Below are 21,014 nucleotides of genomic sequence, written 5' to 3'. Positions count from 1 at the left end.
GACACGAACCCGTGTCCCCTGCATCGGCAGGCGGACTCTCAGCCATTGCGCCACCACGGAAGCCCTGCAGTTGTTTATTTTAAATGAAAATTATAGTGAGAGGGATATAACCTAAAAGTCACTGAAAAGTCCAGGTCTTTCAGTTTTAGTTTACATGCTGCTAAGTGAGGGGAATTAATAAAGACAGAAAGTCTTCATTCATTTTCAAATAAAACTGCTAGTTGAGAATTGCCTTATTGTACAAACCTAAATATATTATGTCCTTTTCATAATGTCTAATTCATTGATTTTTGTCATCTTTCATTTAATTGCTTATATTTTTGGGTCAAATAGGATTAAAAAGATGTTATAACCATTTTCTTACTATAGTGAACTGATCTGATTTAAAACCATTGAGAAAATAAACAGCTATGTTTAAATAGCTACGCATAAGCTATAACTAGATACTGTATGAGTGACCCTTTGACCTCTGTGAATCCTGCTTATATTTTGATTAGCATCTGTTTAGGCTCCTGGTGACTATGGGAGCCACTAGGATGCCTTCCAGAGAAATAGAAGCATAAGCAACCCAGCTGTGTGCTCTTTGTGTCAATAAGAGGACCTGTGCCAGCTGGCTGCCCTCCAGAAATGTGTGGTGGTAAACAGAAAGTTACCAACAGAAAGGTATTTATTGCTTTCCCAGAAGGGGAATTTTAGCTAAGAGAACACAAATGAATTGGATCATTATTCCCATTTCTCAGAAAAGGTCTGTGCACGAGAGGGGTGTAGACTTCATTCTTTGCTTTAAAACTTAAGTGTATTAAGGCTGTCATAGTGTGATTTTTATAAATGAAGAGTATTACTGAAATGATTACTTTACTTGGGGATTAAAACAGTAATAGGTTATCTTGACTTGGTAATGGGTAGAAAAATTCAGAGATTCCAAAGTCTCAGTGTGCGTGATCTTATATACACCAGTTTGAAATGTGGGTGTCTTTGCATACTCAAACACACACAAAAACCAACTCAAATATCTCAGTGGCTTAAAACAGAAAAACAAATATCTCATGTACACTACATGGCCATTGTGGGTCAGCAAAGGGGCTCTGCTCATCATAATCACTTTGGGAATGCAGGCCGATGAAGAAACTCTTGTCATTGCTTTTGTAGTATCGGAGGAAGGGACAAAAGATGTGGACAAACATGTCCTGGCACTTCACGCTTGTTCCCAGAAGTACCACATGTGGCTTTTGCTCACATTTCATTGGTCAGGTAAATCACACAGCCACACCCAAGTTTAAGAGGGCAGAGATGTGTAATCCTAGCCTGTATTATTTTTACGTCATACATATGTTTAATATCAAGCTTTTCCAAGTGTTAAGAGTAATCTCAGTTCCTTCTAGAAAAATTTGAAAATGCAGAAGTGAATATAAAATAAACAGCATACAGAGTTAGTTACCACTAATATTTTGCACACTTTCTTTTAGTTGCACACACATATGCGTATGTAGATATATCATATATATGTCCTCTATATAATGTGAGTACTTTTGTATTCCATAAATTTTCTTTGTGGATATAATTATTAATAGCTAAATAGTGCCCCATCACCTGGATGCATGGTATTCTATAATTCAATTAACTAATCGTTTTGTTTTTTGAATTTAGGTGTTTCTAGTACTTCACTCTAATAAATAGTGGTCCATGGATATCTTTATATATACATCCTAGCACATTAGTCTGAATATTTTCCTAGAATACATTTTTAGGAATAGGCTTACTGATAGAAGGTATTGGATCATTTCTTAATAAGTTTGATACATATTATTAAATTTCCTTCTAGAAATTAGTTGATATAAGTTTATATTATTACTTGCAGTATGTGAGAGTACCTCACCAGTTTCTCATTTAAAAATATAGTTTTCCAATATGTAAATGAATAGCATCGCATTTGTTATTATGTATTTATTAAATTGTTAGTGAGACTGACCATTTTTACATGCTTACTGACTACTTTATGGGTGATTTTTGTATCCATAGACTGTACTATTTTCAAGAGAGTCTAATTTTTTATGATTGATTTAAAATTATTTTTATATGTAATTATACTATTACTTGTACATAACAACATTTTCCTTGCAGCTTTTCCTTTGATTTTTTTTTTTTTTTTTAATTTTAGAAGTTTAAAAAATTGCATAGGGTTTCCCTGGTGGCACAGTGGTTGAGAGTCTGCCTGCCGATGCAGGGGACACGGGTTCGTGCCCCGGTCCGGGAAGATTCCACATGCCGCAGAGCGGCTGGGCCCGTGAGCCATGGCCGCTGAGCCTGCGCATCCGGAGCTTGTGCTCTGCAACGGGAGAGGCCACAGCAGTGAGGCCCGCGTACCGGGAAAAAAAAAAAAAAAAAATTGCATAATCATTATAACTGTTTTTACTTCATGATTTCTTCCTTAATGTTATGCTTAGATAGGGCTTCTGTATTCCAAAATCATATAAATATTTACTTACATGTTATTTCTGGTTCTTTCATGATTTCTTTCCTTTTTTTTTTTTTTTTTTTTTTTTAACAGTGAACTCTAATCCATCTGGAATTAATTTGGGAGCAGGATAAGATGCAATATTTTACCTTTTCTTCCCAAATAGTTAAATCAGTTTTCACAGCAACTTTTATTGATTAATCTATATTGAGTCTTCTGGAAACTCAGTCATCAAAAATGTAGACTTACACGTCAGCAAAAGCAACAGGGAGATCTCACCAGAGACAAGGTCTGCGTTAAAAATCATTGTGCTACTATGTAGAAGGTCTTAATACAGACCCTTCTTGGCATAGTTAAGAAAATATTCTTAATTGATCTGGTTGTAGTATTTTGTGGCTTACAGCAGATTAGAAACCACACAAAAAGGGGATGAAGAAAAGGGTAGAAATTGTTGTAATCAATTAGAAGGAGACAGAAAAACTAGAAGGTAAACAAAGTTGTATTATTCAACAGTAGTTTTCATAATGATTACCAAGCCATTAAGGTAAAAAGGTTTCATTATCTTTACTCTTTCTGTTTAGGAAGCCCATTAAAAAAACAAAAAGGTTTAAATCAACAGGCCTTGATGAAAGAACTGGGAAAAAATATGGTAAAATGAAAAGGATTTTGGAGTCAGACAAACCTGGATTTCAATCCGAGGTTCTTAACCTAACAAATCCATGACATTGGGAAAGGGGTTAGATTATTTTAGACTGATTTTACCCATCAGTAAAATGAGAATGATAAACGATCCTTGTGTGGCCATGTTGTAATCAAAATGATATACAGTCTCATCATGTTCATCCCTCATCTACCTCCTTGTAACTCCCAAGCCTGCTTCAAGATGAATTCTGAAAATTCCAAGTAGATATGGCATTGTCTTCAGCAACTTCAGGAGCTGTTTGTAGTTTATAGTTAAGCCAAATGATTTTTTTAAGCTAGAAGAAAAGTTAGGTCTTAAGTATCTTATCAGTGTATCTTAGTTAATAGGGTCCAGTTGGAGACACAAGAATACTTACATAGATACTGGAGCTATAGGGCAAAGAAGAAATAACTGAGGCTTTGGGGCCAGGAAGATAGAATTTGATTCCTGGTCCTACCACTGATCAGTTAGCTGATCACTCCACTGATCAGCTCCTACCTGAGCTCTATTTTTGTCCATTGTAAAAGAGAGATGATATCCAACATGCAGAACTGTTGTGAGGATTTGGCACGAATACGTAGTTTAGTCTAGAAATATACTTTAAAAATATGACAAACTAGAGGAGTTCTCAAGTGATAGTTTATTGTTTGTACCTTTTGTTTTTGCTAGTCTTTTTACTTTAGTCTAATTTGATATGGGTCAAAGAATGATTCAGTGATAGCCTTAAAAATGTATCAAAACTATTTGCTTGATATAATCATATACAGGAGAAACTTTAAAGAATTATTAGATACTTTTAGGAGTATTAGATCAAAAATGCCTAAATGCATATGAAAACAGCATTTTGCAAGTATAATCCTCCCTACAATCTAAAGCCACAACAATGCAAGCAAACCTAAGGGTCAAGCAATTGAACAAATACATAAGTGAAGAAGGAAGACTTATCCTGACTCATTCTCATTTTAATACTCAGACTGTGAATGTCACTTAGCTCAATCAAGTCTTAACAGGTAATGTCAGCTGTCAATCGTTCCTAGGTAGCGATGTGTGAAGTTTGTCAGCGGGCAGTGGACTACCTGCATGATAAATGAAATAATGAGGGCACAGAAGCCTGAACAAAACTTCTCTTTTTCTGGTAAATTCCTCTCAACATGGGAATTTAGGACAAGGAGAGAAAAATCACTTTAAAATCTGTTTTAAGGCAGTGTTCATTTAATGCATTGTCTATTTTAAAACATTCATCTTTTAACCTTGTAGTTTTAAAAATTAATGTCAATGGCAAATGATTAAGCATCATCATTTTTAACTGTATAGGTCAGTGTAAACAACATTAGCTGCTACAAGAGATAAGCCTCCAAATTCAAAGTGCTTTTACAACTAAGGTTAGTACTCACTGTGGATGGTGTGACTCCTCTGAGTTCATTCAGTGACTCAGGTGTATTGGCAGCCATCTGGTAGCTACACCACCTGGAAAATAGTCCTCCAAAGTCATTGTGGCAGGTGAAGGGAAATGGTTAACTATGTTGGGATGTTTAAGGGCTAGGACTTGAAGAGGCTTCCATCATTTCTACTCACATCCTGTTTTTCAGAACTCAGTAACTTTAACTCAGTTTAACTGAGAGAGGCAGGGAAATGTAGAAGAGCTCTTTAAAGTCTCTGTTATACCCTCCAAACTTGTTTTATTTGAACAGTTATTTAAATCTAAGTTTTTAACTATATCATATCCCATTAAGCCATGGTTTGAAAATACTAGTTACAGGTTAGAAGGCATTTAATATGTGTAGACTAGATCCTTTATATACATTACTTTATTTGAAAACTTAAGAAAATGATACATTCATATGATAAAATATTCAAACAGTAAAGAAAGGTATAATATTAAAAGTAATTAATTCTGTTCCCTTTGCTCTGATCTCTATTTACTGCATCCATTGGTGACAACTATTTTGTTTTTTCTTTAGTTTTTTTTTTTTTGGCTTAAAACAACACATTTATTAACTCACAGTTCTGAAAGGCAGAAATCTGAAAACAAGGTGTCAAGGCTGGGTTTCTTCTGGAGGCCCTAGGGGAGAATCCTTTCCTGGACTTTTCCAGCTGCTAGAGGCTGCTTGGATTCCTTGGATCATGGCCCCTTCCTCCATCTTCAGGAGACATCACTGCAGACTCTTTCTATAATCATATCCCAGTCTCTGATCCTGAACCTCCTACCTCCTTTTTATTTTATTTTTTTAAGTTTTTCATGTTTTGTTGTTTTTTAATATAATATTTTTCCTTTTTTAAAATTGAAGTATAGTTGATTTACAGTGTTTCAGGTGTACAGCAAACTGACTCAGATCTATCTATCTATCTATCTATATGTATATTCTTTTTCAGATTCTTTTCCATCGGTTATTACAAGATATTGAGGATAGTTCGCTGTGCTATACAGTAGGTCCTTGTTGTTTATCTATTTTGTATATAGTAGTGTGAATCTGTTAATCCCAAGTCCCCAATTTATTCTTCTTCCCTCTTTCCCCTTTGGTAACCATAAGTTTGTTTTCTATGTCTGAGTCTATTTCTTTTTTATAAATAAGTTCATTTGTATCATTTTTTAATTCCACATATAAGTGATATCATCTGATATTTGTCTTTCTCTGTCTGACTTATTTCACTTAGTATGATAATCTCTAGGTCCATCCATATTGCTACAAATGGCATTATTGCATTCTATTTGTAGCTGAAAAATATTCCATTGTGTGTGTGTGTATATATATATACCACATCTTCTTTATCCATCTGTCGATGGACATTTAGATTGCTTCCATGTCTTAGCTTCCATGTCTTGTAAATAGTGCTGCTATGAACATTCATAGCTACCACCTCTGTTTAATTTTTTATATATTTTATTGAAGTATAGTTCATTTCCAATATTATATTAGTTTCAGGTATACACAGTAATTAAATATTTTTATCTATTATACTTCCATTTAAAGTTATTATAGAGTTTTGGCTATATTCCCTATACAGTACAACATATCCTTATAGCTTATTTATTTTATACTGTAGTTTATGACTCTTAATCTTCAACCCTTGTCTTTCCCCTCTACCCTTTCCTCTCCCCACTGGTAACCACAAGTTTGTTCTCTATATGTGAGTCTGTTACTGTTTTGCCATATTCATTTGTTTTATTTTTTAGATTCCACATATAAGTGATAACAGAGTATTCGTCTTTACCTGTGTGACTTATTTCACTAAGCATAATATTGATAACATCTGGATCCATCTGTGTTGTTGCAAATATTTCATTATTTTTTATGGAAATATTTCATTCTTTTTATGGCAGAGTAATATTCCAGCGTGTGTGTGTGTGTGTGTGTGTGTGTGTGTGTGTGCGCGCATTCATCTATTGCTAGACAATTATCCATTCATCTATTGCTGGACAATTAAGTTGCTTCCATATCTCGGCTATTGTAAATAATGCTGTTATAAACATGGGGGTGCATGTATCTTTTTAATAGTGTTTTTTTCCTTTGGGTATATACCCCATAGTAGAAATGCTGGATCATATGGTAGTTCTATTTTCAGTTTTTTGAGGAACCTCCCTGTAATGTTTTCCATAGTGGCTACACCAATTTAGATTCCCACCAAGTGTACTAGGGTTCCCTTTTCTATACATCCTTGCCATTATTTATTATTTACAGACTTTTTGATGATAGCAATTCTGACAGATGTGAGGTGGTAGCTCTTTGAGGTTTTGATTTTCATTTATCTGATTATTAGCGATGTTGAGCATCTTCACATGTGCCTGTTGGCCATCGGTATATCTTAGAAAGATGACTGTTCAGGTATTCTTCCCATTATTTAATTGGGTTGTTTGGTTTTTAGACATTGAGTTGTATGAGCTATTTATATATTTTGGATGTTAGCCCCTTATCAGTCATATCATTTGCAAATATTTTCTCTCATTCAGTAGGTTGTCTTTTTGTTTTGTTGATGTTTCCTTTGCTGTGCAAAAGGTCTAAAATTTAAATAGATCCCATTTGTTTATTTTTGCTCATTTCTTTTGCCTGAGGAGACTAATCCAAAAAAACATTGCTATGATTTATGTTAGAGTATTCTGCCTATGTTCTCTTCTAGGAATTTTATGGTTTCAGATCTTACATCTAGGTCTTTAATCCACTTTGAGTTTATTTTTCTATATGGTGTGAGAATTTCATTCTTTTACATGTAGCTGTCCAGTTTTCCCAGCACCATTTATTGAATAGACTGTCTTTTCTCCATTATATATTCTTACCTCCTTTGTTGTAAATTAATTGTTCATAAGTGTGTGAGTTTATTTATGGGTTCTCTATCCTATTCCATTGATCTATGTGTCTGTTTTTGTGTCAGTACCATACTATCTTGATTAGTGTACCTTTATGTTATAGTCTGAAGACAGGGAATGTGATATTTTCAGCTTTGTTCTTTTACTCAAGATTGCTTTGGCTATTTGGGGTCTTTTGTGGTTCCATGTAAATTTTAACATTATTTGTTCTAGTTCTGTGAAAAATGTCAGGGATTTTTTGATAGGGATTGCATAAAATCTGTAGATTGCTCTGGGTAGTATGGACATTTTAACAATATTAATTCTTCCAATCCATGAACAGAGGATACCTTTTAATTTCTTTGTATCATCTTCCGTTTCCTTCATGAATGTCTTAAAATGTTCAGAGTATAAGTGTTCACCTCCTTGGCTAAGTTTATTCCAAGGTATTTTATTCTTTTGGATGAGATTTTAAATGAGATTGTTTTCTTGCTTTCTCTTTCTGATATTTCATTAGTAGTGCATAGAAAAGCAACAGATTTCTGTATATTAATCTGTTTTCCTGCAACTTTACTGTATTCATTTATTAATTCTAATAGTTTTGTAGTGGAGACTTTCAGGTTTTTCTATATGTAGTGTCATGTCATTTGCAAATAGTGAGTTTTATTTCTTCCCTTCCAATTTGGATGGCTTTTATTTCTTTTTGTTGTCTGATTACTGTAGCTAGAACTTCCACTACTACATTAAACAGAAGTGGCGAGAATGGTCATCCTTATCTTGTTCCTGATTTTAGATGAAAAGTTTTACATGCCTTAGGTTTTCAATGCTGAATATGATGTTTGCTGTGGGTTTGTTATAAATGGCCTTTATAATGTTGAGATATGTTTCCTCTATACAACCTTTGATGAACGTTTTTATCATGAATGGATGTTGAGTTTTGCCAAATGCTTTTTCTGCATCTATTGAGATGATCAGGTGATTTTTTATCCTTTTGTTAATGTGATGTATTACATTGCTAGATTCGCAGATATATTCCATTCTTGCATCCCTGGAGTAAATCCCTCTCGATTGTGGTGTATGATCCTTTTTATATATCATTGAATTTGGTTTGCTAATATTTTGTTGAGGATTTTTGCATCTATATTCATTAGAGATATTGGCCTGTAGTTTCTTTTTATAATGTCTTTGTCTAGTTTTGGTGTCAGGGTAATGGTGGCTTTATAGAATGAACTTGGGTATGATTCCTTCTCTTCAATTTTTGGAACAGTTTGAGAAGATAGATACTAGCCCTTCTTAATATGTTTGGTAGAAGTCCCCTGTGAAGCCATTTGGTCCTAGACTTTTGTTTGCTGGGAGGTTTTGTTTTGTTTTTTTTTTAATTACAAACTCAATTTCTCTTCTAGCTATTGGTCTGTTCAGATTTTCTATTTCTTCCTGATTCAGTATTGGAAGACTGTTTCTAGAAATGTATTCATTTCTTCTAAGTTTTTCAGTTAGTTAGCGTATAACTGTTTGTAGTATTCTCTTAATTTTTTTGTGTTTCATGGTATCAGTTGTCATTTCTGCTCTTTCATTTCTTATTTTGTTTATGTGGGTCCTCTTTCTTTTTTTGAGGAGCATGTTAAAGGCTTATCAATTTTGTTTATATTTTAAAAAAACTAGCTCTTTGCTTCTTTGATCTTTTGTCTGATATGAGTATTGTTACCCCAACTTTCTTGTTATTTCCATCTGCATAAAATTTCTTTTTCCATCCCCTTGCTTTCAGTCTGTGTGTCCTTAGCTTTTAAATGCATCTCTTATAAGCAGCATATAAATGGGTCTTGTTCTTCTTTTTTTTATCTAATCAGCCACCACATGGCATGTTTTTGATTAGAGCATTTAGTCTATTGACATTTAAAGTGAATATTGATGGATAAGTACTTATTCCAGTTTTGTTACTTGTTTTCTGGTTGTTTCTGTGGTTCTTCTCTGTTCTTTTTAAATTTCTTCCCTTATGATTTTATGATCTTCCTTATTTGTATGCTTGTGTTCCTTTCTCTCTAGCTTTTGTATATCCATTGTAGGTTTTTGATTTGTGATTACTATGGGGTTCATGTATGTTGACCTATATCTACTTGTTTTAAACTGGTAGTCATTTACTTCAAATACATTCTAAAAGATCTACATTTTTTTACTCCCCTCCCCGACATTTTCTGTTTTTGATGTCCTATTTTACGTCTTCATGTTTTCTCCTTCACTGTTAAGACCCTTTAACATTTCTTTTAAGGTCATTTTGGTATTCATTAACTCTTTTAGTTTTTGTCTGTCTGAGAAGTTTTTTCCTCTACTTCCATTTTAAATGATAATCTTGCCTGGTGGAGTATCAAGGTTTGTAGGTGTTTCTCTTTCAGCATGTAAATATATCATGCCCTTCTCTTTTGGCCTGCAAACTTTCTCCAGAAAAATCAACTGATAGCCATGTGGGGGTTCCCTTATATGTGACTCTTTGTTTTTCTCATAATGCCTTTAGAATTGTCTCTTTATGTTTAACTTTTGCCATTTTAATTATAATATGTCTTGCTGTACTTCCTTTTGGAATCACCTTTTTTGGGGACTCTCTGTGCTTCTTGTACCTTGATACTGTTTCCTTCATCAGATTTGGGAAATTTTCATCCATAATTTCATCAAATACATTTTTGACCCTTTTCTCTCTCTCTTCTCCAGGAACCCCTATAATGTGAATGTTGGTCTGCTTGATATTGTCATAAAAGTTCCTTAAACTGTTCTCATTTTTAAAATTTATTTTTCTTTTTGCTGTTTTCATTGGGTGATTTTCATTATCCTATCTTCCATATCACTTATGTGTTCTTCTCTATCACCTAGTCTACTTTTAATTCTTTCTAGTGTGTTTTTCATTTCAGTTATTGTATTTTTCAGTTCTGACTAGTTTCTTATTAAAATCCTCACCATGTTCATCTATTCTTTTCTCTAGTTCATTTAGCATTCTTATTACTAATCCTTTGAACTTTTTACTCTGGTAAATTGTTTATGTCTGTTTCATTAATTGTTTTTTCAGGTTTTTGTTCTTTCTTTTGAAAAAAAATTACTCTGTTTTCTCATTTTGCTTAATTTCTCCATCTTTATGAAATTAGGTCAAACAGTTAGTTACATATTCCTGTCCTTCTGTAGGAATGTCCCTATATAGTCTGCATGTGTCCAATGGCTTTGGTGGCAGAGCTGAATCTGAAGTGAGCAGACGTCATGTCATCATTCAGTGTGTTCTAGCAGCCATCACATCAGTAGTAGGTAGGACTGGAGATGGAAGAGCTAGGACCAGAGCCAGATGTTAGCTGGGGCTTCTTTTCTGCTCCATAGCCAACACCACCATATCGGGGGTGGGTTGAATCCCATGTTGCTGGAGCAGAAGCCCTGGTGTTCATGTCTGATCTGGTTCTGTTCCCTCGAAGTGTGTGCTTTCTGCCCCAAGCATTGACATGTTCAGTCCAGAGAGGAGCATTGCTGAAACAAGAGGGGCTGGAGCAGGAGCTTGGCATGGGCCGACTTGCAGGCTGGGGTGGTCCCAGCACCAGTCAGAGCTCCAGAACACTCCTGATCTCCTGTCCCCCACGAATGCCAGTGATGGCTTCTTTTGCCCCTTTCAGATGCTGTGCCAGGTCTGAGTCAACTCCTTCCCCCACAACTCCATGCCTTCCTTAGAAGTGGCAGCCTCTGCCCTAGTGGGGAGCTGCATTATAGAGCAAGAGGGGCCAGAACAGGTGCTTGGCATGGGCTGAGGCATGTGGTAGGGTGGTCCTGGTACCAGTCAGAGCTCCAGACCACTCCTCATCTCCTGCCCTTATGAACACCAGTAATGTTTGCCCTTGCTCCATTTGGATGCTCTGTCAGGTCTGAGCTGGCTCCATCCCCCACATCTGTGCACTCTCCTTGGCTGTGGCAGCCTTCAACCTAGTGTGTAACTGCACCATGGAGCAAGAGGGACGGGAGCCAGTTCTCAGCTCAAGCTGAGGAGCCTGCTGGGGTGGTTGTGGGAAACTGGCCCAAGTCCTGGGCAGTTTCAGTCTGCTTCCTCTGCCTTGTTTTGGGAGTAAGCAAGCATGTGTGCACTTTTCACAAGCAGAGTCTCAGTTTCTTACAGTCCAACTGTCAGTCTCACTGGTTTTCAAACCAGCTAAGGGGACTTGTCCTCTTGGCGTCCTACCCCAGGGCTGGGACACCCAATACGGGGTTTCAACTGCCCACCCCCAAGGAAGGGTTGCCAAGCCTGTGTAATCTCGCTCCTCTTCTGTGTCCCCTCCTAGGGGCTCAGGTACCGATCTGATCACTTCCCTTACCTTCCTACCTGACTACGTCTAGATCTTTCTTACAGTGTTGTTTGTGTAAGAGTCTTTCTGCCAGTCTCCAGTTTGTTTTCAATGAGAATCACTCCACATGTTGTTGAATTTTTGATGTGTTCATGGTGGTTGGTGAGCTCCACATCCTCCTGCTCTGCCATCTTGATCTCCTCCTGGTGACCACTGTTAAGATTCTTGCTCTCTCTGTCTCTCTCTAAAAATGTTTCAAAGATACATTAGCACTTACCTATGTAGAACCTTTTTTTATTTTATAAAAATGGAATGATTTTCCTTATATGCTATTCTGTAAATGTTTTAAGTTAATAATATAGAGTTAATTTTGTATAAGTATATATAAATTTAGAGTGATATTCAAAATATTTGACAACCATTAGAGCATAAGCACTGACCAATCAGAATGGATGCTGGATGTAGGGTGGGAGAATGGTCCTGGAGCCCCAGGTGTGCCAGAAATTACCTTAATTAGGCAATAAAATGAATAAGTCAGGGGCAGGGGTTGTACCCATAGAAGGAGCTAGAATGTGGGGGTGAGAGGAGTATGGAGTATGTGATCAGGGTATCAGCTGTTTTCCAAGTAGTATGAATATCTTTCAGTATTTTAACAACTGACAGGGCCATACTAGTGTGCTAGGGTTATATCAGCACTGCATGTACCTCATTCTATTTAAAGGTGGTACACCAGAATAGTACTATAATTTTTAAAGTAAATCAAGGTATTGATGCACAGTTAGATTGCTTTTAATATCTTATATTGTAAGAAATGCTGTGTATTAGAAAACAAAAGCAAATCACAAAAACAAATAAATAAAAAAACATAAACAGAAAAGAAAACTTGTGTATGTAATTTGGTGAAACTTTGTGAGAATATCCACAAGGCAAATTCCTAGCTGTGGAATTACCAAGTCAATTTTTATTTCGATAGATATTTCTTTGAAAAGTCAAATCAGTTTACACTCACCCCAAGTGAGAGAATATTTTTTTTCCATATCTTGTCCAACAGTTTACATTATTATATTATCAAAAATTATGTCTTTATTCAATTTGATAACTGAATGATTAAGGAAATATTCCATTCTTGTTTAGTAATCATTTTGTAATAGTTGAAAAATTGTTTGATTTGGAGTCATTTATACTTAAACTTTTTGTTTGTATTTGGATCAATTACTATGAGTTTGTTTTCTCAGCTGTAAAATGGAGATATTATAAATGTCAATGCAATTTTGCCTGGTTTGTTATTCCAGATTAATTTTAGAATAATTTTCTAAGACTCCTCAAAATTCACACTGAAGTTTTTATTTGAATTGAATTAAATATTTAAATCAAACTTCTGAAGTTCATTAATAGACTTTCTATCTGAGTCCATGGACTATCTATATTAAATCAGCCCTTGCTTTATATCTCTGAATAAAGTGTGTTTTTCTTTCTGTAGGTTTAGTAAATTTCTTATTAGTGTTCTATGAGGTATTGTATATTTTATTGTTGCTTGATTTGATGAAATATTTTTCTTTTATATCTTCTGTTCATTCATTGCATGTATGAAGGTTGCTACTTTTATAATTTGTAGTACATTTGTAGTAATGTGGCCTCTTTATAATTCCTTTTTCCATTTGGCTTCATACACATTATCTATCTATCTCTGTCATCTATCAATGTAATCACAATATATGCAACTTATGATAATTTCATCTACTTCGTTCCAATAGTTTTATTGCTTATTTCTTCACCTTAATATCTTCTGCATATTTCTACTCTAGCTTTCCTTTTCATTTATATTGTTTCTTCTTGAGACTGAGTCCTTGCAATGGAAGGAGTGTATTCTAGTTATATTTGTGGTCTGGTAAACTACACTAGTGCCCGACACAAAGTAAACACTCAAATGTTAAGTGAACGCCTGAGTGAATAATTTTGAGCTTCAGATTCAAGGTTGTTCTGGGCAATTCCCGTGAACGTTAGCTCAATGGAAAACAATAAACAAGATAGAGAAGCAGACACAAGTCAAATGGCATAGATACGGAGCCTGGGTACCCAAGAGACTAATGTGGAATGAGGCCAAAATAGATAATTGGCTTCCCAATCAGGATAGATACAGGGGATGCCTAACTGATATATCACTGAAATGGAGAGAAAGTTACCCATCTGGTGTTTCATCCTATGAATATAAGCAGCAAGGCTGTATTTGACCTCAGCTGGCTGGCCAGTGAAGCAAGGACTCCTTTTATTATTGATCCTGGGACGAAGAGAGATAGCCAGCAGTTAACAGATATGAGACTGTATTCCGACAGGTTGGGTCATAGTAGAGTCTGCTGTAATCAGCATACCAGGAGAAATTAATCCTGGAATTTGATTAAGATAGAGTATTTTATAATAAGTAAGTAAAGTATGAAATAACTCAATGAATTTACTCACCTTTTACTCACCAGTTGAAATTAACATGTGCCACTAGTTGCAGCAATAATAAACGCAGAAATAGCTAATGTTTATTAAGGATTTATTAGATGCCAAGCATATGATTGGTGCTCTACAGAGATTATCTCACTTAATCCTCATAGCAGTCTATGAATTCAGTATGATTTTGATTGTATTTTACAGGTGGGAGAATACAGCTTAGAAAGTTTGTTAAGTAGCTTGACTAAATTCACATAATAGTATGTAGTAAAGCTGAATTGTGAGGAAAAGCCAAGATTTTCAATCCTGACATTTATTTCACATGGGGAGCTTTAAAATAAAATAAATACCAGTATCAGAGCCTCTCTTTCAGAAATTATTACTTAAGTGGTCTGGGGTGGGGCTTCATGGTATTGGTATGGTTTAAAAAGCTACATGGTAATTTCAGCATGTCCTCAGAGTTGAGACCATTGACCTGTCAAAGCACATTACTGAGAGTTTAGCTTTGCCCTCAAATTGTACCTTGTCAGTACAAAGGAATGATAATGGTTATGTAGCTTGAAAGAATAGTTTTAAGATTTATTTTCCTTCCTCTATGCACTGTCCTTATTTATGTATCTTGTATTTACCTTTCTGATCGTGCCTGCCAATTTATTGGCTATTGCCTCCTGGAACGTTTCAGTATACAGGCTGGGTTATAAAGGGTCTTAACGTTTTGCCTCTGCAAGTGCATCTATATTTAGATAGGATTGCTGTTTCTGGACCTTTACTGCTCTTGTAAATCTTCTTTTAAAATAGTTGTTCAGTTATTATTATATTTCCCTATATATCAAACAGGTTGTAGTTGATTAGGTTTGTTAAATGCCTTGTATTAGTTTTATATAATGATCGGTTTAACAGTGGTTATACAAGTTGCTGTAGATAATAAGTTCATGGTTCTAGATATTTCCATGTAGTCAAAAAATTATACTCAGAATGGATCCTGCTCCACCTTGCTATGTTTTCCAACATAATAATTTATCCTACCTCCATTTCCAGCCCAAGCAATATTATTAAAATGAGGTACCATCACAACGATAGGAAAAGGGGCAAAAGGCATAAATATACAGTTGAGAGAAAATGAAGTACAAAAAGAAATACAAAAATAGTTAATCTAATCAATTCATTGGCAAAACACCAATGAAATAGTTTTATATATGAATTAGCAACAGTTTTTTCAGACTTTTTATCATGTAATTACATATTTATTATTTTATTGTTTATGGAGTCCTCATGCTAGAATGCAAGTTCCACAAGGTCTACTTTGGTCAGTGATATATTGTAAGAGCTGAAACCAGTGCCTGCCGTGAAATAGACACTCAATAATAAATATTCGTAAGAGAAAGAAATATGTGCATGTGTGACTGTGCCCATAGCAAAGATGTGGTACATTGTATATATTACTATATAACTGACAGGGGTGTCAATTCATATAACAATTCTAAAGAGCAATCCGTGAAGAGGTATCATGTTTTTTGTTAAATGTTAATTTTATTTGGATTATTATTTATTTATACTTCTAAATTGTGTTTTAAGGATATAATCAGTAGAGTGCAGATTTATAGACAGAAAACCCTGTTCACAGCATCGATAATCATAAGGCAAACAAATATAGCCGATGTTAAGTAAAATATGACATTTATCATTCTTTCAAAGTAGACTAAATACTGTGAAAATACAGTAATATAATGTTAAATGAAAAATGGAGGGTGGATAATAGAGCATGGTTCCAGTTTTGTAAAAATTGAGAAAGAGAGGCAGACAAATTCTTAAACCAGAGTGATAATAGTAATTATACTGGGTGGTAAGAATAATTTTAATTTTTTTCTTTGTAATATTATAAAATGCATAAAATTTCTATAAGGATGTATATTACTTTCTTGATCAGAAAAATACTTCATTTATGAAAATTGGCTTTATCATTTTCCAACTCTGAGGATATAATAAAGAATCTGTTGCAATGTAACCTCCACAAGGGCAAATCTTTTATTTTGTTTTTTGTTTTGTGTTTTTTTTCGGTACGTGGGCCTCTCACTGTTGTGGCCTCTCCCGTTGGAGCACAGGAACCTCCACAAGGGCAAATCTTTTATTTTGTTTTTTGTTTTGTGTTTTTTTGCGGTACGTGGGCCTCTCACTGTTGTGGCCTCTCCCGTTGCGGAGCACAGGCTCTGGACGCGCAGGCTCAGCGGCCATGGCTCACGGGCCCAGCCGCTCCGCGGCATGTGGGATCTTCCCGGACCTGGGCACGAACCTGCGTCCCCTGTATCGGCAGGCTGACTCTCAACCACTGCGCCACCAAGGAAGCCCAGGGCAAATCTTTTTATCTGCTTTGTTCATTGGTGGATTCCCTATGCCTAGAATAATGTTTGGGATAAAGTAGCACTCATAAATATTTTTTGAATAAATGAATGGGTGTGCAAATGAATAGTATGTCTCCCTCTTTTAAAGGCAGTTTTAAAGTGTTAAGGGTAAGCAGATTGATTACTTCCTTTTTGTGTAGAACTGAACCATTAATCCATCCATCATTAAGTGTTAATTAAGTGCTATTCATAGCATGTCTTCTTTCCACTGAGGAGAGAACACTTTCTCATGGGCTGAAAATGATCTTTTATCTCTCGTTAGAGTTTGCTGGGTGGGGAGGGAAATGAGCAACACATGGCAGATGTCGATTCTAATGTATGTGAGATTTAAAATGATTATGACAGAAATTTTTTATCTTTAGTAAGTACCTTTAATTTAGCCCTATGTCCTCAGATTTAAAGAAAACCATAATTATCAATTAATAAATGTTATTTTGTTATCCAATTAAAATGTGTTTAGTTCCCCACTTATAGAGAACAAAAGGAGTATAAAAATAATCACAGATTTTGTTGATGTTACTGTTGGGGATGGAAACATTGCAAAAGGACAATAGACCAATAATATAAGGCAATGCTATATTGTGCTTCATTGTAATTCAATAAGGGGATTATTTTCAAGTAATTTTTACCATGTAGTATGCAGTTTAGATTTATGCAAGTAGATATATGCCTTATTTAAAATTTTATGTTTTTTACATATTTTCTCAAAACTAAAATCAGGAATAAGGGATTTAAGGTAAATCCTGATGGATTATAATAGTAGCATTTATATTCTAATATAATATTAAATAAAACTGTATCAGTGTTTGCAATGAGTTGTCTATTTTACACAGAACTCTTGCTATATTTTTTTCTCTAGGATTCAGTGTTTCCCACTGATATGCAACCAAATCCAAACCTGTGTTTATGCAAAGAAAATATTTGTCCAGCAAAATTTGACTACAAGCTGAATAACATATTTAGACTTCACGAACTTCCAGTGAGCTGGTAAGATTCTTGATGTTTTATTAATACCTTTGAGATTTTATTGTCATGTCTAAATTTTGATGCTCTTATAGCTGTTTATGGTCAAAGTGTTTTGCTCTTAGCCTGTTTCTGAAATTGCTACTTATAACACTGAAAGAATCCTCTTAAAGCTGTTGCAAGAGTCTCAAAACTAACTGGTTTAGGCACTTGGTGGCAGTACAGCCTAAGTGCACTACTGTGCATTTTTAATGTAGAGGTTGCAGTTCTGGCTTAAAATAAAGCACAGATTGTTTTTAGAGAGGTTTGTAGGATTTGTTTTAAAAATAGGATCTCAGCAGCTATGCATTTCATTTGATTATTTTACTTAAAATTTTATCAGTGTATGTTTTTTTCCACATTAACACATTATTTTGTTTTGAGGACCATAGTTTTGTGAACCATAATCACATCAGTTTAAAAGCAAAACTTATTACTTGCTAATAAGTTTTATGAATCTGCATATTTACATTCATAGGAAACATTTTATATAAAATTTATACTACTCCTATTCAGAGTGTTTGAGAAAAATATTTCTGTGGAGAATCAGTAAATATACATTCTACAGTAGATTTCTATGGTACTTTAAAATTTTACTGAGTGGTCAGCTTTTGTAAATAATCATGGATACATCATTTTGATTATGGTTTAGGTAAGTAATATTGTTTTCTTGTATTTGTTCATATAATCCCAAGTTTATATTATTGATTTTTAAGAAATTTGTACAAAAATGTATAGCAAACATTATGTAATTGCTCCTCTTATACTTAGTGAGGAAAAATGTCTCAGAAGAGGATGTTAACCAACTCTAATAACCTACACTTAACTGTGGTGAGGTTTTTCTTGTTTTGTTTTGTTTTATTTTGCAAAGTTTACTTTGCTCTTGATGACTGTATGTATATTTACTTTCTAAGACCTATTTGTTTGATTATTTTCATGTAGCAAGACTCTGCCATGACCAAAACCAGTAGGTTAATGAATTGAATAGGTCTGTTAGTAAAAGGAACCATAATGATACATTCATACCTTAAGTAGTCTATTTCAACTTAAAACAGTTAATTTTCATTCACATGCCAGTCTTTTGATGTAAGGCCATGGCTTTTTCTTTCCTTAAGTGACTGTTGATTGGAATTCTACATCATATTTCTTGCATAAGCTATACCAATAATGTATCACTAACAATTTCAATTTTATGATTTTCTTAATCTGAAACAAGAACTTCAGATGCTCAGAAGATGATCTCCTCACATTTCCATGGCATTAATTTTTCATTGATAGCAATTCTTCTTATCACACTTATATTTCATCACCTTGATTAGTTTTTAATTACATTATAGTAGCAAATGCAACTGGCTTATGAGGTTTAGTAACAAACTCCACTGACTCTTTGTGATAGTGGACCTTAGCTGGTGGGAGTGGCTTGTGCTGGTCTGCTGGGACATGGTCTGGAAGCTCTGAGCAGTCAGGGCACTGCTAGCACAGCCAGAGTGTTTTACAGAGAGAATGGGAAATGTTGACCAACGATTAAGTGGCGGTTAAGGGAAAAGCTTTTACTAAATGAAAATGTGGAGAAGAGAAAGAGGGAAACATTTGACTCTTAGTCAGAAACAAAGTCTGGATTCCAGCTTAATTTATTTGCAGACTTTGGAAAGACAGCTGCCCTGATAACTACTACTGCAACCCAGGGAATAATTTCTCTGTCATGATCTTCACTAGTTAGACCATGAGGAGAGAAGATTCTAGCATTATGAGTTAGGCAGTAAAAAAAAAAAAAGCAAAAAAAAGAATTGTGAGTAGAAAACTAATCACTAATATTCTAGTGTAACATACCTCAAAGGAAAATTAAGCTGTGACTTTGGGCCAACTCATTTACCTGGGCCTTTTTTTTGCCTGTTTCTTCTTTACCAATTTGTCTCAGTTTCTGCTTCGTCATACCGCCATTTCTTCTTGGTTACAGGTTTGTTTTTCTCTCTCCCGCCTATTTTATTCTACTACTTTCTCTGTACTCTCATTCTATACCACCAATCCTTAACTAGCCATAATATAAAATTCAACTGTAAATTTCTAGTGTTTCTCAAATAATTTCATATTCTCTATTCTTAATTTAAAACTGAATCACCCAGCTCCCACCACCCTATATACACACACAGAGGTTTGGTACTTTATAGGTCTTTAATAGTATAATGTTTATTGACTCAATTATATGTTTTTTTAAAGAATAAAAAATGGTTTTTGTTTTATAAGTGACTGTGAATTTATTTATTTATTTTGTTTTTCAATTATCATCAGTGGAAATAAAGTTCTTCCTCTATGGTATATAGGTTCCTTAACTTCATCAAAATAACAATGATAGTAATGACAATGATCATGAAAGAATATCAATAATAACAATAAACTGTTTTACAAAGCATCTTTCAATGCCAAGATTCAGCTGTTTTTCCCCCAGCTCTCTCTCTCTCTCTCTATATATATTTTTTTCTCTCTCTCTTACACACACACACACACACACACACACGCACACACACATGCACACACAGATGAGGCCCAGAGACCTTGAGAAACACAGAGAAAAATTTTGTATCAGGTCTGGTTAACTCAAAAGCAGACCATAAAACAGTGAATGAACCACAAGGTATTTTATAGAAAAAGCCCAAGGAAATAGTTTCTATTTTTATAATCAAGCATACAGGTATGTCAGTAACATACAACTGTATAACCTATGAGTTTGGCCAAGATACTTTTTTCCCCTGACAAGCTTGACGTAGGATAATTGCTTTAAACTTAAATATTAAAATAATTAATTAGATTGTGTTTAAGTGCAGAATTTAATTGTATGTTCTTTCCCTGGAAAACACAGATTTATTAAAATGTATTTTAGTATGTTTTTCCAACAAGGTCATAATAAAATAAGTGCATATTAAATTCCAGATAATTTAAAAAAATTTAATGTCTTACTAATTTGCATTTTTATAGAGTGCAGTTTCATAGGTTGAAGAACCAGAAGGATTTTAAATCAGATTAGGTAACAGAGTTTTTAAGTTCTGAGATAGACGTCTTTCTCCCACTTTCACAGGATGGTTCCCATCAGCCTAGAAAATATACTCCAGTAACTCCTATTAGTTAAAAAAAAAGACTTTTTCTTGAACCTACAACCCCCCACCAAACCTATGCTGTTTTCCTAGAAGCTGCTCTGCTCACTTTCACTAAAAAAGTTGGCAGTACTGCTGACTGAGCTAACAGCTTCCACTTGCTCTTCCATTCTCCCCTCCAGGGGAGCTCCCTTCCTTTCCTCTGCTCTGGAAGTAACTCTTGTCAGTCATTCCCTGCTTCGGTGTCCACCACCAGTGGCCACTTCCGTTCTCGTTTTCCTCTCCTCTCAGCTGCAGTCAATACAACCACCACCTCTGCATTTACTCTCCTGACTCTCATTATTTGCATGGTCCTGGTCTTCCTGCTG

General features: G+C 34.9%; 1 protein-coding gene across 1 annotated transcript in view; it reads left to right on the top strand.

Annotated features, from left to right (window-relative positions):
- The window catches only part of SPAG16 (sperm associated antigen 16), a 906,862-nt gene that overhangs the window by 137,471 nt on the left and 748,377 nt on the right, over positions 1-21,014 (top strand). Inside the window, exon 10 of the mRNA XM_007456417.1 lies at positions 17,415-17,542. Coding sequence (XP_007456479.1) covers positions 17,415-17,542 — 128 coding nt within the window. The remainder of the gene's footprint in view (positions 1-17,414; positions 17,543-21,014) is intronic.

Source organism: Lipotes vexillifer, unplaced genomic scaffold, assembly GCF_000442215.2.
Source record: "Lipotes vexillifer unplaced genomic scaffold, Lipotes_vexillifer_v1.1 scaffold1179, whole genome shotgun sequence".
In the NCBI taxonomy this organism is placed as follows: Eukaryota; Metazoa; Chordata; class Mammalia; order Artiodactyla; family Lipotidae; genus Lipotes; species Lipotes vexillifer.
Note: the sequence above shows the minus strand (reverse complement) of the source record. Positions and strands in the feature narration are given on the sequence as shown.